The sequence below is a fragment of the Chlorocebus sabaeus genome, chromosome 23, assembly GCF_047675955.1.
Source record: "Chlorocebus sabaeus isolate Y175 chromosome 23, mChlSab1.0.hap1, whole genome shotgun sequence".
Lineage (NCBI taxonomy): Eukaryota > Metazoa > Chordata > Mammalia > Primates > Cercopithecidae > Chlorocebus > Chlorocebus sabaeus.
This window is the reverse complement of record NC_132926.1, coordinates 39,151,972-39,175,271: the sequence shown is the minus strand read 5'-3', so window position 1 is coordinate 39,175,271 and position 23,300 is coordinate 39,151,972. Positions and strand designations below refer to the sequence as shown.

Here is a 23,300-nt window from a genome sequence, read left to right as displayed (position 1 = left end):
CTTTCTGACTCAGAGCAAGTTCTTCCTTCTGTGATTCACCTGTCCAGCTGCCCACAACATCTCACCTTTATCATCATCTTCATCATCGTCATTGTCATCGTCATTGTCGTCATCATCACAATGACTTATTGATCATGTGGTTAGTGGTTAAGTGCTTGGTGTCTGGAGACAGACCGTGGGAGTTCCTGTCTGGACTCTGCCCATTTCCAGCTGTCTGACCTTGGCCATGTGACCTAACTTCTCTAATGCCTCAGTTTTCTCATCTCTGTGACAGGAATAATTAGGCTGGTATGAGAACCAAATAAGACAGTGCACACAGAATGCTTGGCATGGTGTCTGGCACATAGCAGGGCTTTTGTCATCATCATTATTACTAATTTCTGTCTGTCGTAATTATTCTTTAATGGCTCTTAGATGGTTCCTGATAAAATAAAGTAAACACATGTAATTTCTCTTTTCCAGAAGCATATACTTGAAAATACATACTTGTTGGCATGGATCTTTAACAAATCTTCATATACAACAGTCGGTAGAAACTAGACTATACCTACATCAAAGTATGTAAACCCAAAGGAGACAATATTCCCAGGTTTTAGAGTACTCTAGCTAAGCAGAACAGATAGAGGTTAGCTGAAACTGGGTTGTCGAAGGTGCGTTAACTGTTTCAGTCTTCTGAGGAGCCATAAATCAGGGCATTGTTCAGTGCCCGTTGTCCACTTGGGTTGCTCCTGGAGAGTTGGGTTCTATTCTATTAAGATAGATACTCTAAAGAGACTTACCTGAAAGCATGTAAATTTGAGATTGCTAATCATAAGACAAAGCTATGGTCAAAGTGACCTTTCAGGACATTGCTCTTGCCTCTGAACCTCAGTCTGATGCTAGTGGGCAGCTATGAGATCTGTAGAAGAAGGATAACCCAAAGCAGACCGACCATTTCTTTTTTTTTTTTTTTTTTTAAATTTATTTATTATTATTAAACTTCAAGTTGTAGGGTACATGTGCACAACGTGCAGGTTTGCTACATATGTATACTTGTGCCATGTTGGTGTGCTGCACCCATCAACTCGTCATTTACATCAGGTATAACTCCCAATGCAATCCCTCCCCCCTCCCCCCTCCCCATGATAGGCCCCGGTGTGTGATGTTCCCCTTCCCGAGTCCAAGTGATCTCATTGTTCAGTTCCCACCTATGAGTGAGAACATGCGGTGTTTGGTTTTCTGTTCTTGTGATAGTTTGCTGAGAATGATGGTTTCCAGCTGCATCCATGTCCCTACAAAGGACACAAACTCATCCTTTTTTATGGCTGCATAGTATTCCATGGTGTATATGTGCCACATTTTCTTAATCCAGTCTGTCACTGATGGACATTTGGGTTGATTCCTGTTTGCAGACGACATGATTGTATATTTAGAAAACCCCATTGTCTCAGCCCAAAATCTCCTTAAGCTGATAAGCAACTTCAGCAAAGTCTCAGGATACAAAATTAATGTGCAAAAATCACAAGCATTCTTATACACCAGTGACAGTCAAACAGAGAGCCAAATCAGGAATGAACTTCCATTCACAATTGCTTCAAAGAGAATAAAATACCTAGGAATCCAACTTACAAGGGATGTAAAGGACCTCTTCAAGGAGAACTACAAACCACTGCTCAGTGAAATCAAAGTGAAATCACAAACAAATGGAAGAACATACCATGCTCATGGATAGGAAGAATCAATATCGTGAAAATGGCCATACTGCCCAAGGTAATTTATAGATTCAATGCCATCCCCATCAAGCTACCAATGAGCTTCTTCACAGAATTGGAAAAAACTGCTTTAAAGTTCATATGGAACCAAAAAAGAGCCCGCATCTCCAAGACAATCCTAAGTCAAAAGAACAAAGCTGGAGGCATCACGCTACCTGACTTCAAACTATACTACAAGGCTACAGTAACCAAAACAGCATGGTACTGGTACCAAAACAGAGATATAGACCAATGGAACAGAACAGAGTCCTCAGAAATAATACCACACATCTACAGCCATCTGATCTTTGACAAACCTGAGAGAAACAAGAAATGGGGAAAGGATTCCCTATTTAATAAATGGTGCTGGGAAAATTGGCTAGCCATAAGTAGAAAGCTGAAACTGGATCCCTTCCTTACTCCTTATACGAAAATTAATTCAAGATGGATTAGAGACTTAAATGTTAGACCTAATACCATAAAAATCCTAGAGGAAAACCTAGGTAGTACCATTCAGGACATAGGCATGGGCAAAGCAGACCGACCATTTCTAAAGGATGAATTAGATGCTCTTAGCTTCTGTCAGTATAGAAGGTATTTATAAGCCATAATACCAACCACTGGAGGGACTTGGTAGTGATATACATTTGCCACTGCCTAGAAAGGTAAAAGGGAATTATTGGAACATCCTTTAGAGGCAAGATAGAATAGCACATCACTGACCAGCTCTGTGTCCTTACACAAACTGTGTAACCACTCTGGGTCTCAGGTTCCATATCTCTAAAATGTGAATAATTCTAGACCTCATCCATATGGTGGTTGCAAGGATTAGACATTGCCATGTGTGGCACTTGGTAAGTGCTAGGTAAACAAAACCATTCCTGCTTAGTGCTGTGACTGAGCCAGCATCTGGTTGCTTCCCCACCCTGGGCCTTCTTTGTTGGGCCCTGTAGTCACAAAGTCCTGGTAAGCAGGATTTGTTAGCTTCATTTCAAAACTCATTCTCCTTGGCTCATTAACCCAAACCAGACAGAGATTAACAGCCTGGCCTCAGAGGAGCAGGTGGGTACATGTTTCTGGTGCCTTTGGCTCATTGATTATACTTCTCCAATTCAGGGAATGCTTGGGTGTTCCAGGAAGGGATCTCCTGAGACCCAGGAAACATTGAAAGACAGTATTTTGGCACAAATTCATCCTAATTAAGGAGGGCTGGAAGTCCTGCATTTTACTATTCCTTCTGGATTTTGCCAGCTATAAATAGAAGCAAGTTTCCCTTGGAGAGAATGTTTGAATTTACTGGGAGAAATGCAGGGATCAAGGATGGCTGAAAAAAAATACTTGCCAAAGTGTGGTCTTCTCTGCTGTACTTCCCTTGCCCAACTTTCCAAGGTTAGTGAATGCCAGTCACCATGGATCTCTGGTCCTAGCTATTACACTGTGACCCGTTTCACTCACAGGTCACAAGGCTATGCAGGATCGGATCGCTGCCCCTCTGCCCTATCCTCATCTCCTACCCCTCTCTACATTGCACTGATTGCCAACCACACTGGCCTTCTTCCTTCAAATGCAATGACTTTTCACCTTCGAAGGGCCTGTACTTTTTGTTGGCACTGGCCCCACATCTTCCCAAGGAGGTGCCCCTCATCGGTCAGGCCTGGCGCAAAGGTCACCTCTTCCGAGGAGCATTTCCTCATCTAAAGTCCACAATACACCCCCGCTTTTTTTTATTTTAACTTTCTCCAATGTACTTATCAATATTTGAAGTAATCATATTCGTGCATCTGCTTATTTCTGTTTTCTTCACTAATTGGAAAGTTTTATGAGAGCAGAGATTACAGATGTCTAGTTCATCTGTATCCCCAGTACCTGGAACATTGCCTGACCATTATAAGCACACAGTAAATATTTGTTAAATGCATGGATAAGTAAATGAATCACGAGCAACATGGGAAATTACTATTTAGGAGGTCTTCAGACTTTTCAAAGCTGCTATGCCCTTGTTCAACAGCCACATGAGTAAAATGGATAAAAGCCAAGGTGGGGGTCATTTGCTTTTAGCCTCTCTCCAACCCCTTTGGCAGTCCTTGTTTGTGCAGGTGCTGTGGGGCTCGATTTGGAAACCATGGTCTAGCTCAAGTTCATTTATATAGATGATAAAGATGCTGCTGAGGGAGAATGGGCCACTGTGTTTCCTCTTTTAAGTAGAAATTACACAACCTCTATGTCAGCCTCCACCTAGACTTGGTGGTGACTTTTGCCCTCCCCTTAGATTCCTTGAATGTTAAGCATTTCTTTTCTCAGTAGTAGAGTCCAGAGCGCTTGCATTGTGTTGTGCTGTTTCATTGTATTTCTTTGGCACAATCTCATTTGATGTTCACAGCATCTCTGGCTGAGTTAGTCAGGAAAACCTATCATCGCCCACATTTTATAGATGAAGAAATTAAAGTTCAGCAAGATGAAGTTACCGATGGGGAAGGCCAGGCCAGGATCAAAATCCTTTGATTCCTTATCTCTCGAACTTTTAGGTATGTGCATTGATGCCTTTTTATTCATTAGACAATCTTCTTTAAGTACAGAAACCTCTTCCCTTTTTCCTAATCTTTCTGACCTTTAATAAGTGGCCTGGTAGCTTTAGTTTTCTTTAGAAAACTAATAATAAAATAGGGTGATTTGTTATATTTAGAGCTTGATAATTCAAAGACCTTCTTGAGTGACTCCCTCATTGCAGATGAGGCAATAGATGCCCAGAGAGGCTAAGAGACCCAATGACACAAAGCAGCTAAAGGGCCAAGTGGGACCTCTTGACCAGCCATTCTCCGTCATATTTCTTAAGTAAAAAATCCCTTTTTGGATTTAATGGTTCTTTTCAGAGGTGGTTGCCTTGGTTTCTTTAGGGGTTAAATAAGTGGTTCTCAACAGAGAGTGGCCATTAGAATCACTGGAGGGAGATATATATATATAATTATATATTATTATATATAAAATATATATTATATATAATAAATATATATAATATAATATATAATTATATATATTATGATCAGGTTCACCTTATACCTTTCTATACCTACAGAACCTTAATAACCAAAGAAAGGCTTGGGTTCTATGATTTTTTTTCTTTACTTAATTAATTTATTTATTTTAGATAGAGTCTTGCTCTGTTGCCCAGGCTGGAGTGCAGTGGCATGATCTTGGTTCACTACAAGCTCCACTTCCTTGTTCATGCCGTTCTGCCTCAGCCTCGCGAGTTGCTGGGACTACAGGCGCCTGCCACCACGACTGGCTAATGTTTTGTGTTTTTTGGTAGAGACGGAGTTTAACCATGTTAGCCAAGACAGTCTTGATCTCCTGATCTCATGATCCACCCCCCTCGGCCTCCCAAAGTGCTGGGATTACAGGTGTGAGCCACTGCTCCCAGCCAATTTTTTTCTTTTCTAAAGTAGAGGTTTCATCTTATTTAATTATGACAGCATATCAGGGACGGGCAAACTGTGATCCACAGACCAAATCCAGCCCACCACCTTCTTTTGTAGAGCCCATCAGCCAAGCATCATGTTTACAAACAAACATCTACAATCGACTTTATAAGGAATACTAACTTTGAGCACCAATTAAGCTAAATATCAGCCTCTCTTAAAAAAAAAAAAAATTCTTCTGATTAGTAGGCTTACATTTCACAAAATCATACTCAAATATTATTAGATTCTCAATTTTGTCAAAAAATTTATGAAAATGTGCTTTCTATCTTGTTGTAGAAGTAGCTACATAATGTCATTGATTTTGCTTCTTGGCTCACAAAGCGTAAAATGTTAACATCTGACCCTTTGCAAGAAAAACTTGCTGACCCTTGCAATATGTCCTTGTCTCTTTTATATTGGGCATTTTCATTTTCTTTATTGGAGTACTTTCCCTTTTTATGATTTATATTATTTAAGGGGTTTCTATGGAAAATATATATTCTCCTTATAACATTCAAATTTCTAGAAGTACGCAGAGTAAAAAGTAACAGTTCCCACTCCCCAGTATTAACAGTCAACGTTTCTGATGTAAAGGTCCTGACTTTGCCACTAACTAGCTGTGAGACATTAGTTAACCCTTCTAGGCTTCATATTCTCCATCTGTGAAACAGTGATAATAACAGCTCCTGCCCAACAGAATTGTCATGTTGATTATTTCAGATCGCTCATGTGAAATGCTTAGCACATTGCCTGGTGCGCAGTTCATGCTTAACGATTTGTAACTAATTTTAATTTTTTTCTCTTTTCTATTTATGTACGCATATACATCTACTTGCTTTCTTGAAAAGAGGGAATTTTTTTTTACACAATAAAGTTGCACAGATGATTCTGATGCACACACACTTAAGAACAGCTAAAGTAAATACTGAGAAGTAGATAATTATTGAATGGGTTCATATTTGGGAGCCAGAAATTACTTTCTACTTCATAGTGCAAACTAGGGAAAATGAGGAAGATAATGGTTTTCTACAGTGAACCTATAGGGTAGTATAAAATGCACACAAGTGAATTTTCATTTTTATTTTCCAGGTCTACAACTCGAACAAAGACAGCCAGAGTGAAGGGAGTAAGTATGATGCTTGGGTAACCTACAGCCAGGGTTGGGAGTGGGCTTTGAGAAGTTGCTACTCCAGGCGTGAACCACCAGGCGGTGCTGTGGGCATGTTGGGTTGGCCCCAGTTCCCGAGTACAGTGGGACATGCCTCCACCCCAACTTTCCACCGGTGACTCCAGAGGGACGGTAAGTAAGCCTGGCTGGCAAGGCTGTAGTGACGCCTTGCATTGAAATAATGTGTCACACTTTACAAAGCATTCTCGTGTACATTATCTCCTTTAATCGTAGGTCTTAAGACTATAGCTCATCACCACTTAAAAGTTACTTAATACAGTAATACTCAACTCCCCGAGAGCCTTATCCTGTGGGAAAGCCAGAGTTGCTTTTGCCTCCAGCATGGTCTCGCTCAGAGGACTGGATAGGCAATAACTATGTTAGGTGATTTCTTAGTAACTCTGTTTTCTTCGTGGTCTGTTGGGGGAGGAAAGAATGGAGATGAATTCTATGGTAACATTCTTCTCTGCTGGAAATGTCCCTGGGCAGCCTCTGTAGACCATAGTGCATTTGCCCCACTGCTGCCTGTAAGCACTCTAGTTAATCATGATTTCCAAGGGTACCTGTAACCTTGTAAAGGCAACGGGATTAAAATGAACCTGCTACTGGTACAATGTTCGGGCTGATTATCTCCTTGGCGTATGGGAGAAAAAACAAAATCCTTCCAGGTTGCTGCAAGAGTACAAAGGAAATCCTGTCACCTTGCTTTGTAAAATCCATTTGAGAAGAAATTTAAAGGTAGCCCCACTGTGAATTCCAGCTGTGTTAGGAAAATCAGTAGAACAGTGCCTCTCCACGTGGACCAAAGGATGAAGTGTTTTTTGTTTTTTGTTTTTTTTTGTGAAAGTCTTTATAGGACAGAGAATTTTTCCCCCTTTCTTTCTCTTCAAAATATAAGTTTTATGCAGGAGTTTTATATAAAATATTAATTAATTTGGAACGCCTGCTGTGGGTAGTTGAGAGGCCTTTTTTGAGAGGAAAAAAAATGTTCCCCCTCACCTCCAAAAAAAAAAAAAAAAAATGAACAAGGGAAAAATTTCAAGTAAATATGCAAGGAAACAAAGACGTAATTCCACCCTACCCACTCCCAATTAGATAAGATTGTTTTAGAGCACCTGAAGTCAACTCTGGCTAACTGAGGCAAAAACAACAGTAACAATAATGAAGGAATATGTAAGGCTGTATGGTAGCTTGTAGTAAGGTTGGCTTGAGAACAGACGAGTTCTGGAGACCCAGGAACCCAATGAGAAAGGGTCTTCTGGATAATACGATAAAGCTCTAAACTGTTTGTAGTCCTTGCCTCACATTTCTGAAGATTGAAATTCCCAGGCATCAAGTTGGTCTAACTTGGGTCCACCCAGGGAAAACTGTACACTTTGATTGAAAGTTTCAAGACTGCTGCAAAAAATGGGAGTAGGGTAGTTTCCCAGAGGGAAATCAGGGAAGCCATCAGGACCAGAGGGGATGGATGCCAAGCAGGCTACACTAACAGATACTCACACCTGGCCCCTCCTGGGACACACTGTAATAAAGTACCCAAAAGTGGTGGGGGAGGGGAGGCATATGAATGGAGACCTCCACCCACACTGGCCAGAATTTTACTTGTAACTTGTGACCTTATGAACTTACATCTCTCTATTTGAGATAACTCCCAATAGATTTGAAAGACAACCATGGTTCTACTAGTGGGCATCCCAACTGGTTCTGATATTTCTTAAGGCATTTTGAGAATATGCTTTGGAAACCTGAAAAAAGTGACCACCCTCTAACCCCCCAATGGCTTGTCCTAAAGAAATCATTAGAGTGCAAAGATAGTTTGTACTTATTTGTACAAATAAGTTTGTTGGGGCATTGGTGAAAATAGCAAAGAATGAGAAACAATCTAAATACCAAATAGGGAGCTGGCTAAATAAATTAAGGAGTGATACACAGCCTTTACAAAGAACCAGAGAGGGCTGGATATATTTGCAGAAATTGTGTTGATAGTATGTTAATGACTGATATTTTAAAAAACTAGGCTATAGAACAACATACCTAATAACATGCATTACTTGACCTCCCTCGAGAAAAGAATAAGACAAACATTTTTTTTTTTTTTGAAAATATAAGCAGTTGTGACACTTTGCTTTTGGCATCTTGTTATTCACAGAGCAAAGAGAGTTGCTTGTCTTGGGTATCTAATGATTCTTCAATCATTACCCTTTCATCTAGCACATAGGAGATAAAAAGATGGATTAAAAAAATTGGTCACTTTTGCCAGTGCAGTGGCTCACGCCTGTGATCCCAGCACTTTGGGAGGCTGAGGCAGGTGGATCACAAGGTCAGGAGTTCGAGACCAGCCTGGCCAACATGGTGAAACCCCCGTCTCTGCTAAAAATATAAAAATTAGCCGGGCATGGTGGCACACGCTTGTAATCCCAGCTACTCAGGAAGCTGAGGCAGGAGAATCGCTTGAACCTGAGAGGCAGAGGTTTCAGTGAGCCAAGATTGTGCTACTGCACTCCAGGGTGGGCAATAGAGTAAGACTCCATCTTAAAAAATATATATATATATATATATATATATTTATATATATTATATATATATATATGCCACTTTTTCAGGAGTCATTTAAATAGGAATTTTTTTTTTTTAGGGTATTGATTGATTTCCAAGCTGGCAAACCAGTGTAATGGTCTGGTTTAGTGCTTCCTCACCCTTTTTTGGACCCTTTCCCACATGGTGCAGGTTCTTAGCTTCCCCTCCTTGCTGGGGTTGTTGTACTGTATCTCTTGATTGCAGTAATTTGCAGTGTAATCCAAACCCATAGGGCTCATCTACCACAGGTGGCGCTAATGCTCTGGGTCTTGATTGTTCTGCCACACTCCTTCTGTTTGTGTCACAATCTAAACTCTTTTAAAGATATAAAGCCAATCTGATATGAATTTAAGAGTGAGGCATTGCTCTTCTTAACCAGATTCCAAATGTCTAGAGTCCAAATTCCAAATGTCCAGCATTTTCCTTTCTAGGAAACGTTTTGGTGGGAATTTCAATGCAAACATTTTATCACAGAGCCAGCATGTTTTGAAGGAGCAGATAGCAAAAGGGAATTTCTGAATTCGTTGCTTTCATCTTGAAGTTTCTCTCAGGGCATACGGTGCCTGTGGAGTATAAGACAGGGCCACAAGTAATGTCTGTCAGCTGCTGGTATTTTCCAAATGACCCAGTTGCCAGGGATAGGATGGCAGCTGATAAATATATGTACGTTTCTTTGCAGAGCCTTTTCTTCTCCTCTTTTCTATTCTCTGTTTGGATCTCAGGTTTAGAGAGTTGAATTCATCACACTCCCCTGTTCATGGCACAGTATCAGCACAGGTTTCTTGATTCATTCATTCTTTCCTTTTGTTTCGTTTTATTTATTCATTCCCTTTTAGTTCTTTTTTCTAAAATGTGTGTCTTTTATCTTCCTGTGTTCTTAATAAATGGTGTGAGTTAATAAATGTTCTGTGTCTTGTTTTATTTCTTATTTTGTGCCCTCATCATTGTGTTAGGAGCCTTTCATATTCCTCTGTGTCCTTTTATGCTGTGGCTTCTGATTACTGCATAATTTGTGGTACACAGCACTTTGTATCTGTTTTTGTAGAGATGTACTCCATCTCCTCATGCCTCCAACTCCTCATCACCACTCACACCACCACAGTGTACATCTTTGTACATGTCTTCCTGTGTGAGAATTCCTCTGGGATACACCCATCCAAAGCATTGCTGGCCAAAGGCTATGCATAGACTTCATTTAAGCACTCTCCTGCATTGTTCTCCAGAGTGGTTGATCTGCATTCCCAGTAACCCTATGTGCGAATTTCTCCATTCCTGCCAACTATCACCAGTATTCAGCTCTCTAATTTTTTGCCAGTCTGATAGGTGTAAAATGATAGCTCATTGTTGTTTTAATTTGCATTTCTCTGGTAATGAATTTGAGCACCTATTCATATGCCTGTTAGTTTACTGGGTTTTCTCTTCTGTTAATTGCCTATTCATGTCCTTTGCCCATTTTTCTATTTCAGTTACCATCTTTTCTTTTTGATATGTAAAAAGTTCCTACTGATTCTAGATACTAATCCCTTGTTGGATTTAGCCAGTTTAAATATATTCTCATCTTATCATCTGTCTGTTAATTCGTGGTATCCTTCTTTGACTATAAAGTCTTTAAAGCCTTTTTATATATTCAAATCATCTCTTTTTTGCTTTCTGGTTTATGATTTTCAAGTTGTATTTTGGAGAAGGCCTTTATGACCCATGTCACAAAGATGTGTACCTATGTTTTCTTTTATTGGCTTTATGAGTGTGTCTTTCACATTTAAGTTTCGAATCCAGCTGATTTCCACCATGGTATGAGATGTTCCATGAAGATCCATTCTTATTTTTATCCACGGGAAGTGTTAGTTTTCCTGTTAATATCTACTAAGCTACCTATTCTTCCCTTGACTGATTTGTAGTGCCGGTGTTGTTGCATTTTAGGTTTGCATATTTTAGTTCTGTCTCTGAGCCCTTTATTCAGGTTTTTTGTGTAGCTGTTTTTGTCCCAATACCTCTCTGTTTTTAATAATAACTTTGAGGCAACTCTTAATATCCACTTATTTAAGTCTCCTCTATTCAATCTCCTTTTTGAGGTTTGACTTGGGTATTTATGAGTCTTTATCCTTCTGTATAAATTCTAGAATAAGTTTAAGAAGTTTCTCCCAAAATAAAATTTTTCTTTGGGATTGCATTGAATCATACAGATTATTTGGAGGATGTTGACACCTTTGTAATATTAAGTCATGTCTTCCAAGGGCTTTGAATGTCTTTCCATTTATTCAGACCACCAGCGTTTTTTATTAGAATTTTCTTTTTCTGCCTAGAGATCATGTGTGCTCCTGGTCAAGTTAATCCCTAGATACTAAATTTAAAAACCAATATTTTATTTTTGCCAACCCTGCTACCTGTGGGGACCCTTCCTGGGTTTGCTTCTAGAATGTCAGGAATCTGTATCAGTGACACCAGATTCTCTAATGGGTCAAATTCTTACCTAATAGAGAAGGGAAGGGGAAAAGGGAAGTATAGGTAATAAAGAAGAAGAAAGTATGATATTGTTCTTCTTAAGCTTTTTTTTTTTTTTTTGAGGAAGTGATCACTGCCAGTGTCAGTCACCTAGTCATCTGATACCTGTCATTCATTCGCCCCTTTCATTATTACAGAGAACAAGACTGCCCTGGGCAAGAACCGTTTTTCCCATCTCACCCCCTGCAGCCCCGTTGTCTTTTTGTCTTTTTGCTGTTCCCTACCTTTGGGTACAAGATAGGGAATGTCTTTAGGGAGCTATAAGATTTACTCCCCAAAGACTATGAGAATTCGTTCGTTTTTCTTTGTAATGAGTCCAGGTTGGAAGCAGGACGAGAGGCCTGTTCTCAGCCCAGGCTGCTATTGTCCTGCTGTCCCACCTGAGAGAAGGTTAGAAAGCTGAGAACTTGTCAGAGAGAACACACCAGTCCAGTGCAAGGGAGTAAGAGAAGAGCAGGCTCTCATAGTGTGAGTTGGTCTTTTCCAAGTTTGACGTTTTAAATTACAAATGTCACTGCCTACTTAACTCTAAAAAGATTAGCTTGTTTACAGGAATGCTGCCCTCCCACTGCTTCTCCAACTGCTTGAAGGCTGAAGTCTGACAGATTGAGGCAGAGAGGGCTCAGTCTCCTAATCTAGACTTTACAGTGCCACTTTCCTCGATGTGGGTATTAACTCAGATTCCATAGGTTAATCGGGTTATGTTGAAAGGAATATGCTGAAGTTGCTGCAGGCATGCCTTCTCTTGCACGTCAGGACCTGGCTCAGCGCTGGCCATGTGGCTTTTCAAAATGGCATTGTGTGGTTCACTCCATTTCTCACTCTTGTTCAACATTTTCCTGTTACTCCCACCTGGATCTTGTGCTGGATGAAACCGTGGGAGTCTAGGCTTCCTGTAGCTCTTCCTTCAGTGAATGCCTCTAGAAGTTCTTGGACTCCTGGCTTCACGTGATCCTCCCATCTCAGCCTCCCAAAGTGCTGTGATCAGAGGCATGAGCCGCCATGCCCAGCCTTCTGGGCGTTCCTAAGGGCAGGTGGCACTGAGATATATGAGTACTGAGAGGTAAGGACACTCATAACTAGAACACATGTCTGTCTCTAAAGCTCATGTGATCTGCTGTGGAGGTTCAGACCACAGGGAAACAATAGACAGATGGCCGAGTTACATTGTGTGGGTGTATGTTATATTCATACCATCTACAGAAGTGCCCAGGGTGCAGACTACATGCCCAGAGCTCATGGATTTGAGAGTGAGCTTAGAGTGGGATTCCATCTTGGTTAAAAACACGTAAAAAATGGAAATTTCCTCCTTTCTCTCCTCCTCCTCAGAAGAAAATATAACACTTCCTCTTTGCTTCCAAGTCTTAATTCTTTCTTTCCTTCCGGTTTGTTTTTAATCTAGTGTTTTTATAAGAATCGTTTGTATTTGAATAAAAATGCTGAAGAACTCACTGCAGTTTGCCAATTTGTCATTCACACTGGGAGGTGGGGAGAAGAGCAGTGATTAAAGAAGGAAATAGGAACTCATTGTAGAATATTGCAGAAATACAGCAAAATATTTTGAAACATTCAGTCAGAACTCATTGATAATATTATTCCCAGAGATATTTCCTTCTTACCTTTTTTAAATGATGTCTCGTATGTATGTTGTTAATGTTGGTATGAATTTTAGTTTAACTGGCGTTACATTGAATATGCTTGTTGTATTCTGCTTTAAAAAGTTACAGACATTTTCTGATGTCATGAAATGTTTAGAAGTATCATCTGTCAGGATTGTTTAATATTCTGTCATAGGACTATATCTTAATATGTTGAACCATTGACCATTGTTAGACTAATGTTCTTTCCAGGTTTTTGGTATTATGAACAACATTGGCCTATGTTATTCATAATAGCTTCAAAAGTTGTTAAATTCACCAGCTATTGGTCTTGTACATTAGCCTTTGTACATATCTCAGATCATTCTCTTTGGGTAGATTCGGCCACATGGATTAGAGAGAGAGTTTGCATGGAGGATTAATGTGTGGCTGGTGTAGAATAGCATCCTGGGTGTAGAACATGGGACAGGTGCTGCGCCTCTCTAAGCTTCCATTTCCTCTCCTGTAAAATGGGGATAATAATACCCCTACTTCATAAATTGGTTGTGAGGATGAAAGTTCAGCACATTAATATCTGCACGTTAGTTTGTAAGTGCCTAATTACTCTTGATTATTACTCTTATCTTCTGGCCAGGCCAGTTACTCCCACTACAAAAGGAAAAGCCCACTGGAAAGTTAAAGCCAGCTGGATTGGTAGCACTGCTCTTAAAGGGAGGAAGACAACCTGCTACTGTTTCTCAGTCTTGGTGCTTTATGAGTGTTCATTTAATCCTCGTTCCTGTATATCTCAAAGTGGGATATGCACACCACTGGTGGTACTCTAGGTCATTTGAGAGAGTATATTTTAAATTACCATTTAGATTTCTATATTTATTTTAATGTGTATTGCGGGAAACATAAGTACTTTTAAATCCTCTAATTTTATTTTATTTTATTTCATTTTTTATTTTATTTATTTTTTTGAGACCCCTGTCACCCAGGCTGGAGTGCAGTGGTGTGATCTCGGCTCACTGCAACCCCCGCCTCCAGGGCTCAGGCAATTCTCCTGCCTCAGCCTCCCTAGTAGCTGGGATTACAGGTGCCCACCACTGCGCCTGGCTGATTTTTTTTATTTTTAGTAGAGATGGGGTTTCACCATGTTGGCCAGGCTGGTCTTGAACTCCCGACCTCAGGTGATCCGCCTGGCTCGTCCTCCCAAAATGTTGGGATTACAGGCATGAGCCACTGCACCCGGCCAATCCCCTGATTTTATAAATGTTATTGCTTAGCACAGGGGTCCACTTTCTTAGTAAAGGGCCGGATAGTAAATATTTTTATTTTTATAGGACTATTCAACTCTGCTATGGTAGTGTGAAAGCAGTCATAGACAATATGGAAATGAGCAGATGTGGATGTTTACCAGTAAAACTTTGTTTACAAAACAGGCAATGGTGAATTTGGCCCAGGGACTGTAGTTTATTAACCCTTAGCTTAACACAAGGTTAAGTTTTTAAAATTAGTCTAAATAGGATGGCATGAAGTTTTGACAGGGAGCATGAAAGTGTCACACGATGGGCTGCCATTTGCACAAATGCTGTTCACGACAACTGAGTTTTTAAAGGAGCTCACAGGCTTAAAGAGGTCAAGGGAGCACAGCTGAGAAGTAGCGAAGCTCATACTCAAACCCTAGCCTGCGTGATCACCAGGGTCATTTTTTTCTGGTGACTCTTCGTATGCTTGAAATCTTTCCGTTCTGCCGTCCTGTTCATATGTGGTCCACCCAGAGGGGCTGGAAGGAATTTCATCATCTGACTTCAACATCTAACCCCTCTAGTTCTTTGTGGCCGAGGGGCCATCCCATATTCCTTCCTAGTGCACCACCTCATTAGAGCCCTCGGTGATTCCTCAAACACCTGTGCACAGTGCCAGGTGCACAAGGGTCACACTTTTCACTGACTGGCTTCCCCAGGGTTAGACCCTTAGCCTGGCCCGCCACTCTCTCACAGGGATTTGACAACACAACATAATGCTTTATATGTTGTTTCTGTACATCCACTCATCCTTCTTTGGGCCTTCATTCAGAGCAAACTCCCTGATGGTGTTATATTCAGGTTTGCCTTGTTTTATGAGGACAAGATTGAGGACCAGGAGAGGAGATGGGGAGGGACATCATTACCATTGCTCTGTTTCCCGTTGTTGTGCCTCTGATTGTACATTTCCTTCATCTCTGTGCTTTAGCTTCCCTTGATCTGTAAAACAGAAAAGGAGATTTAGGCTTGAAAACTGTAGGGAAAGCCTTGATGGGATCGCCTGGGCCACTATTTTTAAAAGGCTTCTAAAGCCTTCAGCCATTACCAAAAATCCACCGTCTCATGAAAGCAGCAGAGGGCAGAAAAGAGGATTTTTTTTTCTTTTGCTTCTAGTCACCTTTGGCCTTTTGCTGTTAGAACACCCACAGTTGAGAGGCAGGAGGAGGCAGCCACCGGTAACCAGGATCCTTTTGGGATCAGAGCCATCCAGAGGCTGCCAGGTCTCTACTGGTCGGTGGCTTATAAATAGAACATTTCCCCTTTTAAACCTGAGAAGGCTGGAAGGCATTAATGGGCACAGTGGCCTGGCCTCCTGTGCACTGGCCCACGAGGCAGTCAGCTGAGTGCAGCATCCCCTCCAGCTTTCTCTCCAGGCCTGCCAGGTCTGAGCTGATAGAGGACAGACACTCTCCCTCCCTCCGTCGCCTGCATTCCTTCCAGCCCTCCTCCCCACATCCTTTTTCTTTCCCCTTTCTCCCCTCTCCTGTGCATGCAGTTTCCGTGGCCACCACTTTCATCTTCGAGCCACAGTCAGGCGAGGTGGTATAATTCTAGCTCTCCCTAGGTGCTGACTTTCTACACCTCACTTTTCGTTATGAGTTGCCTGTGCAACACAGTTGCTGTGGTGCATTGAGCTTGAATTATATTTAGTTGAGCTGTAATACCCCAGCTCTAGAATAGCCCTGGCTCGGAGGGCAGGGGGCTGGAGAGAGAAGAAGGGGCAGGAAGAGCTTGTTTTTGCAGAAATTTTATTATTTGGGTTCCCAGCTATTTTGTTTGATGAGACCCTGGCACCCAAAGCTAGGACTGGTGGTGGTACTCTTTGGACTTGCCTGGATAGTCAGAAGCCTTTCTGCTTGTCCTAAAAGACACTTAACAACTCCACCCTCTCTCTCAGTTAGCTTTAGATTGGCAGATGCAGCCAGTGTATGCCTTTGCCATGGCCTAATATTCCCCTTTCCCTCAGTGACGTGGGCTCTGTACTGACAACAGGCTGCAGCCTGAGCAGGTATGAGCCACCCGTTGGCATCCCAGTTTGGGCTTCAGCCAAGAGACAGTGAGCAGGCCCCTGGCTACATCTTTAACCCCTAAAGCCCAGTGCAAGGGGTTATTGAGACAGAGACTAAAAGATTTCCCCCACTGCCACCGAGTATAGGCTTCTAGTTATTGTGGTTAATGTTTATTGAGTACATACTGTGGAGTGGGCAACATGTTCACTGCTTGATATACATGATGTCATTTGATCCTCCTAAGAATCCTATGAGCTAAATGCTATTATTGACCCCATTTACAGATGTGAAAACTGAGACTTTGTTCTGAGGGCAAACTTGGTCACTCCCTGCACTGATCGGAGTTGTCAGAGCCTGCAGCTCACATTTAGCATGTAAGACTGAGCAGAGGGTAGAGTAGTGCTTAGAAGTGTTAGCTCTGGAGTACTCCACACGTGGTTTGAAATCCGAGCCTCAAGATTTACTGAGTGTGTGATTTTGAGAAATTAATTTCTCCAGGCCTCAGTTTCTTTGTCTGAAGGTGGGAATAGTTTTAATAATTAAGTCTTGGGTTTTTTTGGAAGAATAGATGAGATGAGGATGGACATCCTTTGCTCAGTGGTGCCTGGTATTATCAGCAATGATTAAATGTTGCCCTTTATTCTTCTTATTACCAATAGTGTCATCATTATCCAAAGCCAGAACCCATTTATATAAAAGCATGGCGCTGTATGGTCTCTTTAAAGTTCCTCCAGGCATTGCCTTATTTGATTTTCGCAACACCTGCATCTTATATGTGAGGGGAATGGGTCAGAGAGGTGAAGTATCCACAACTTACACAGGCGGTTTGTGGAGACACCAGGGCTCAAGTCTTAGGCCTTTGATTCTGAATGCCCTCTCTTTCCCTTGCCCTTCCCTGCCTCAGAGTTTGCTGTGACCAACAAATTGTTCTTAGAGCATTTCGAGGTAAGAGGATAGATAGGTAAAGGCAGGAAAGTGACCTTGATGGGCAGAGGCAGTTGGTTCTCTGTTTGAAACACTTCCACCCTCAGAAAGCTAGTGATGATCTCTTTCAGTTGAGAAATCAGTGCAAAACCACCGGGCCTCAAGGCAGAAGGGAATTGAGGCCACTGTGTAGTTCATTCTCAGGATGTCCAGATCCCCATGTAGGAGACAAATGGTCCTGATTAAGCTGGTCAGTGTTACTGCAGTGTGCATTAAGCCTTGCTCTTTCGCTGCTATTCTGATTTGGAATTTTAAGGTGGACTAGGAGATTGCAGAAGCAGAAACCCACGAAGAAACACTCCTTCCATGCCAGACAGAAGTATAGTCCTCAGCTTGTGCTGTGCAAGAACCCACGTGCTGTCACCTTGGAGGCCTGTCTTTTGCCAAGAATTGGAACAGTCTTTAGAGCCTCCCTTAACTATGGCTGAGAGCTTGTAGGTTTATTCCCATCCAGGCAAAGATTTTTGTTTCTGTTCCTGCTACCTATTTTACTTTACTGTATGTCTCTTTCAGCTTATTTTTCTGTGTGTTTGTTTTCAAGAAACAATGAAAAAAAAAAAAAAAGATGCCTTTGTATCTGGTAGGCTAGGGAGAAAATTCTGACTAGCAGTATTCTTGCTTTGAGGTCAGGGTATGAATGAAATCTCTGTCAAACCTGTTTGTCTCATGCTTCCAACTGCAGGGGCCCTGAACTCTAGAAAGTACCAGTATATGCAGCCACCTGTCCCTATTCGAGGCTCCTGGAACGTGGGGACTTTTGGCCTGTCAGCTCCTGGTGTTTCAGCTGGTGAAAACATGGATTGTATTTATTCTTTCAGGAAATATTTATTGAGATTAGTCATGAACAGGGCAGATTGTCTCTGCTCTCATGGAGCATGTACAATGAAAAGAAATTGACAACAAAGAGTAAGCAACTAGACAAAGGTATAATTTCTGGTAGGGATGAGTACTCTGCAAAAATAAGGACCGGTGGGTAGGGGATAAGGGAGAGGGGAGCGATTTTAGATACCTGGAGCAGGAAAGGTCTCTCTAAAGAGGTGACATTTGGGAAGAAACCTGAACAAAGGGAGGGAGGGAAGCGTGTCAAGAGTGGGTAGATGGGTGTTGTTGATGGAGTGAACAACATGTGCAGAGACCCTGAGGTCACATGAGCTACTTGTGTCTAGGAATATCAGGAAGGACAGTGGTGCCCGGATGGAAGGAGGCCTCCGGGGTGAGTGGTCAGGTAGGATGGGGCTAGACCATGTGAGGTCAGGAGATAAGACTGCATTCTTAGTGTGAAGAGAAGTTACTGGAGAGTTGTGATCAGGTGCATGACATGAGCTGACGTATGTTTTTGAAAGATGACTTTGGCTGCTGGTGGGGAATAAACTGTGCGAGGGTGGAGGGGAGAAATTGAAGCAGTTGGGGATCTGCTGCAGGCAGTCCAGGCAGAGGATGATGGCAGCTTGGATCAAGGTATTAGCAATGGATATGAAGAGTAGTTAGATTCTGGATATGTTTTTAAGTTATTAGTGACAGGATTGGCTAATGGATTGTATGTGGTGTGTGAATTGGATATAGGGTGTGAGAGAAAGCAAAGATCAAGGATAACCTTACTGGAACAGAATATCTTACAGGTAGAATATGGTCCTCTCCCATCTCATTCTTTCAGCCAGGTTGAACATAGTGCCTATTCTGGGACACATTAGGACTTGAGCTCCCCAATTTATTATTTCTGTCACCTTCATGATTTTTTTTTTTTTTTTTTTGAGATGGAGTCTCACTCTGTCACCCAGGCTAGAATGCAGTCGTACAATCTCGGCTCACTGCAACTTTTACCTTCCTGGTTCAAGCAATTCTCCTGCCTCAGCCTCCCAGGTAGTTAGGATTACAGGCACCTGCACCACGTCCAGCTATTTTTTTTTTTTTTTTTTTTTTTAGTAGAGACAGGGTTTCACCATGTTGGCCAGGCTGGTCTCAAATTCCTGACCTCAAGTGATCCACCACCTGCCTCGGCCTCCCAAAGTGCTGGGATTCTGGGTGTGAGCCACCACACCTGGCTGACTTTTAAAATATATATATATATACTACTTTTATTATTAATTTTCTTACTGGTTTTAAACCAATTCATTCCTTTTTTACCTCAGTTTATTTTAAAAAGAAATATATTATGCTATGTGTGATAAATCAGTAGATTTCTAATATTCATTAAAATAAATGTATAACTGAGAAATGTTTGTGAACCTCTTGGAATCATCCCATATACCAAAGTGGCACAATCCAGCATTCCATATCAAGATGCATAGCACTGGCAAATAGTTGTTGTCCAACAGGGAATGTGGTATAGATACTGGCAATTGACTAAATTAAGTCATTTTTGTTTGTTTTTGGTGGTAATCATTTTAATTGCTTAGTATATACTACAGTGTTTTTCCAAGTTGGGTTCTCGCTTGTACTGATGGATAATTGCCGGGAGAGGGCCCAGAATCTGCATTTCTACAAGTGCACTCTTGTTCACTGGAGTTGAGAGCTGCTACTGGAATAGAAATGGCAGGATCCACAAAACTTGATCCCCAGCCCCCAGTTCCTTTCTGACTATCTTCAGCAGAAAGCAAAGAGTAGAAGAGGATGAGCCCAAGAGTCAGACTAAGTTAAATAAAATCTTGGTTCCACTACTCACTAACGCCATAATCTTACAGAAAATCCTTAACCTGCCTAAGCATAGGTTTCCTATCTACAAAATAGGGATGATGATGATGATGATGATGATAAGAAAATGATGCACCTGTAGCTCAGAGCAATGTAGTCTGTGCTCAGAAAGTGTTAGCCACGGTTATCATTGCTGTTGTTACCACTTAAGATGAGTCTGGCTTTCCTCATCATAAAAACTTAGCAGAGATATTGGGAAAATCAAATAAACTATAGTTTATTAATTTATTTTATAAACTGTAATGTATTATCCCTCATTACACTCATTAGTGTGAAAACATAGTAGTTATGAGTAAGAAGAGTAGCAAGACTTACCCAATGGGATTATCATAAAGATAACATGAACTTGAATATGAGAAGTATTTTATCAACTGGAAGGTTTTTTATTCAAATATAAGGATATAGTAACATTCTAATATTTGGTAATACTAGGTAATATTGGTAATGATCATTTATTGAATACCAAGTAAATCCCAGTTGCTATACATTTTGTTTGACCCTCATAGCATCCTGTTGGGTTACCCCCATTATACAAGTGAGGAAGGTGAGCCTCAAAAAGGTGAAGCTAAGGTCATATCCAGCCAGAGATGGCTGAGGCAGGGTTCTCATCCAGGTCTGTCTGGCTTTATAGCTCATTCAGTTTCTACTACATACACTTCTGTCTGTGTGACTTTATTAATATTAATATTAATAAAGTTAATATTAAAGTTAGTTGATGCTTTCTGAACATACCAGCCAGGGAGCAGAGAATAGTCTGGTGTAGGGCACAGGAGGCAGTGGAGTGGGATGGTGCCTGAGGGTCCTTGGAGTGCTGATCTGGGATTAAAAATTGGCTGTGGGTAACCCCCACAATAGAGAATGCACACCTGGATAATTAAGAATCAGTTGGCCACCTTTCCTGGGCCCCACTGAAGCTTCTGAGAGCTGCCACCATGAGGACAGTTCTCCAGGGGCCACAGCCCAGGGAGCCCTGGCGACCCTGGGGCTTCACATGATTAGGGGAAACACGCAAGCCCTTCTGGTCTTCCTCTGTGTGTGTGAAAATTGAAAATTATTCTTCAGGTGGAATTTACGTTCATTTCAATGTGGGTGGTTTTCTCAATGGCTTTTAAGGGTGCTGAAATTGATTAAATTCAGAATGAGGGAGACCAACCAGACTCTATAAAGAGCAAATCACATTGGAAAATTGAGTAAATTTCTGTGGTGAGAACATGCCCCTGAAGTGGTCTGCTCACAGCACCTCGACAATTTCCTGTATCCATCCATCCGTCCGTGTTAGAAATCCTTTACTTCTCAGTTTTTTTGTTTTTGTTTTTGTTTTTTAAGAGGCAGGTTGATCTTAACCTCTGTTAAGGCACTCTGTTGCTCAGGCTGCAGTGCAGTGGCACGATCATAGCTCGTTGTAACCTCGACCTCGTGGGCTCAAGCCATCATCCTGCCTCAGCTTCTTGAGTAGCTAGGGCCACAGGTTTATGCCACCATGCCCAGCAAATTTTTTTTTAACCTTTTTGTGGAGATGAGGTCTCACCATGTTGCCCAGGCTGGTCTCAAACCCCTGGCCTCAGGCGATCTTCTCGCCTCATCCTCCTGAAGTGCTGAGATTACAGTCGAGAGCCAGGGTGCTCAACCTCAATCCTCTTGTTTTTATGCATAACCTACAGTGCTTCCAGCAAATTTCCATTTCTCCAACAAAAAAGATTTGGTTCTGTGTTTTTCTTTTTAAAGGAAAATTGAATCAGTTTCCTGGGGAAAAAATTCAGACTAGGAATAACCTGTTGAATACCAGCTTTAGGGACAGTAACTCTTTCTAGTTCATGCTGAGGCTAATTCAGTAGATTAGCTCCTCTCCTTTGGATGAGGATTTCTCTCCCCAGGGTTTGGTTAGAATTCAGGGATGCAGGTGTGGGGTAGTTTGGGGACATGTCCTAGTGTGCTGTTTTTATAGACTATATATATGTGTCCATCAGTCGACTTATAGTATGGAAAGTTTTCTTCTATTCAGATTGGGTGATTTGGCCACTTCTTGCCAAATTTCTTGGTTTTCTGAATACCGAAGGTTGGAGTTGAGCAACAGCAGGTCAGTGATTTTCAGAAGAGGGGCTCTTGAGCCTGAGGAGTCAGATCTCATGGGTAGCATGAAGCTCTAGCAGAGAATTCTTGTGTTTCAGGAGCTCTCTTGACCCTCAGGCCTCAGGCCCCTCTTGACCCTCATTTAGATGGCCAAGTTAGTGTAATACGGAGAAGCCCTCCTCTCGGCCCCAGCTTCACACCACATGCAGCTCAATGTTTTTGGTGATAATCATTTTAATTGCTTAGTATATACTACAGTGTTTTTCCAAGTGGGGTTCTCGCATGTACTAATGGATAATTGCCGGGAGAGGGCCCAGAATCTGCATTTCCACAAGTGCACTGTTGTTCACTGGAGTTGAGAGCTGCTGCTGGAATAGAAATGGCAGGATCCACAAAACTTGATCCCTAGCCCCCAGTTCCTTTCTGATTATCTCCAGCAGAAAGCAAAGAGTAGAAGAGGATGAGCCCAAGAGTCAGACTAAGTTAAATAAAATCTTGGTTCCACTACTCACTAACGCCTTGATGGACAAAATGCAAAAGGTCTAAAAGTGTCCAGGAAAACCTAAACTTGCTTTCGTCTCCTATGTTTCATGGCTTGGCTTGTGCCACTTTTGTTCTTCCTTTCTCTTGGACCCAGTGGCATGCCTGTATTGATACAGGAAGGAAGGAAGTGGTTAGATCAGCCTATTCATTTCTTTATTTAACCTTTATATCATCACACAAAAAAATGAGAAAGCGGAGGACCAAAGGTTAAAAGGACTCATCTACTCTCATAGGATTTATATCAGTTGAAATTGAAAGGTCATTTTGACGCACTGCCCCTCGGCCAGCTCTCTCTACCATTCATTCACTAATTTACCTATTCGTGTATCCAAAATGAAAAATGACATGCGCATGCACACACTTCCAGTTCATATCCAGCGCTATAGTTGATGGTGAAAGAGAACTGTAGTAGCCAGTGAAGTAAATATACCTGGACCGTCGCCCTCATGAATATGTATTCTAGTTTGGTAGACATTTTTCACAGAATCCCGCATATCAATGTAAACTTACAGTGGTGCATCATAGTCTGAGAGAGGCTGATGGTCCTGTATCCGAGTGCACAATTGGAGCTTTAACCTAGGTGGGAAAGTCTGGGTGAGTTTCTTGAGGAAGGGACACTTGAGGGCAATGTGAGTTGGGAGCCAAAGGGCTCCCATGCGAAATCCACAGTCTGTGGTGGGA

The 23,300-nt window shown here is 41.7% G+C and overlaps 1 protein-coding gene across 7 annotated transcripts in view; it reads left to right on the top strand.

Moving 5' to 3' along the window:
- ARHGAP26 (Rho GTPase activating protein 26) overlaps positions 1-23,300 on the top strand; it is a 460,619-nt gene that overhangs the window by 239,482 nt on the left and 197,837 nt on the right. For all 7 annotated transcript variants that reach the window (XR_012090832.1, XM_038006566.2, XM_008014813.3 and 4 more), the window contains one exon: positions 6,278-6,314. Coding sequence is in view for 6 of the 7 variants with exons in the window: in XM_038006566.2 (XP_037862494.1) it covers positions 6,278-6,314 (37 nt within the window). In the remaining variant the exon portion in view is untranslated. The remainder of the gene's footprint in view (positions 1-6,277; positions 6,315-23,300) is intronic.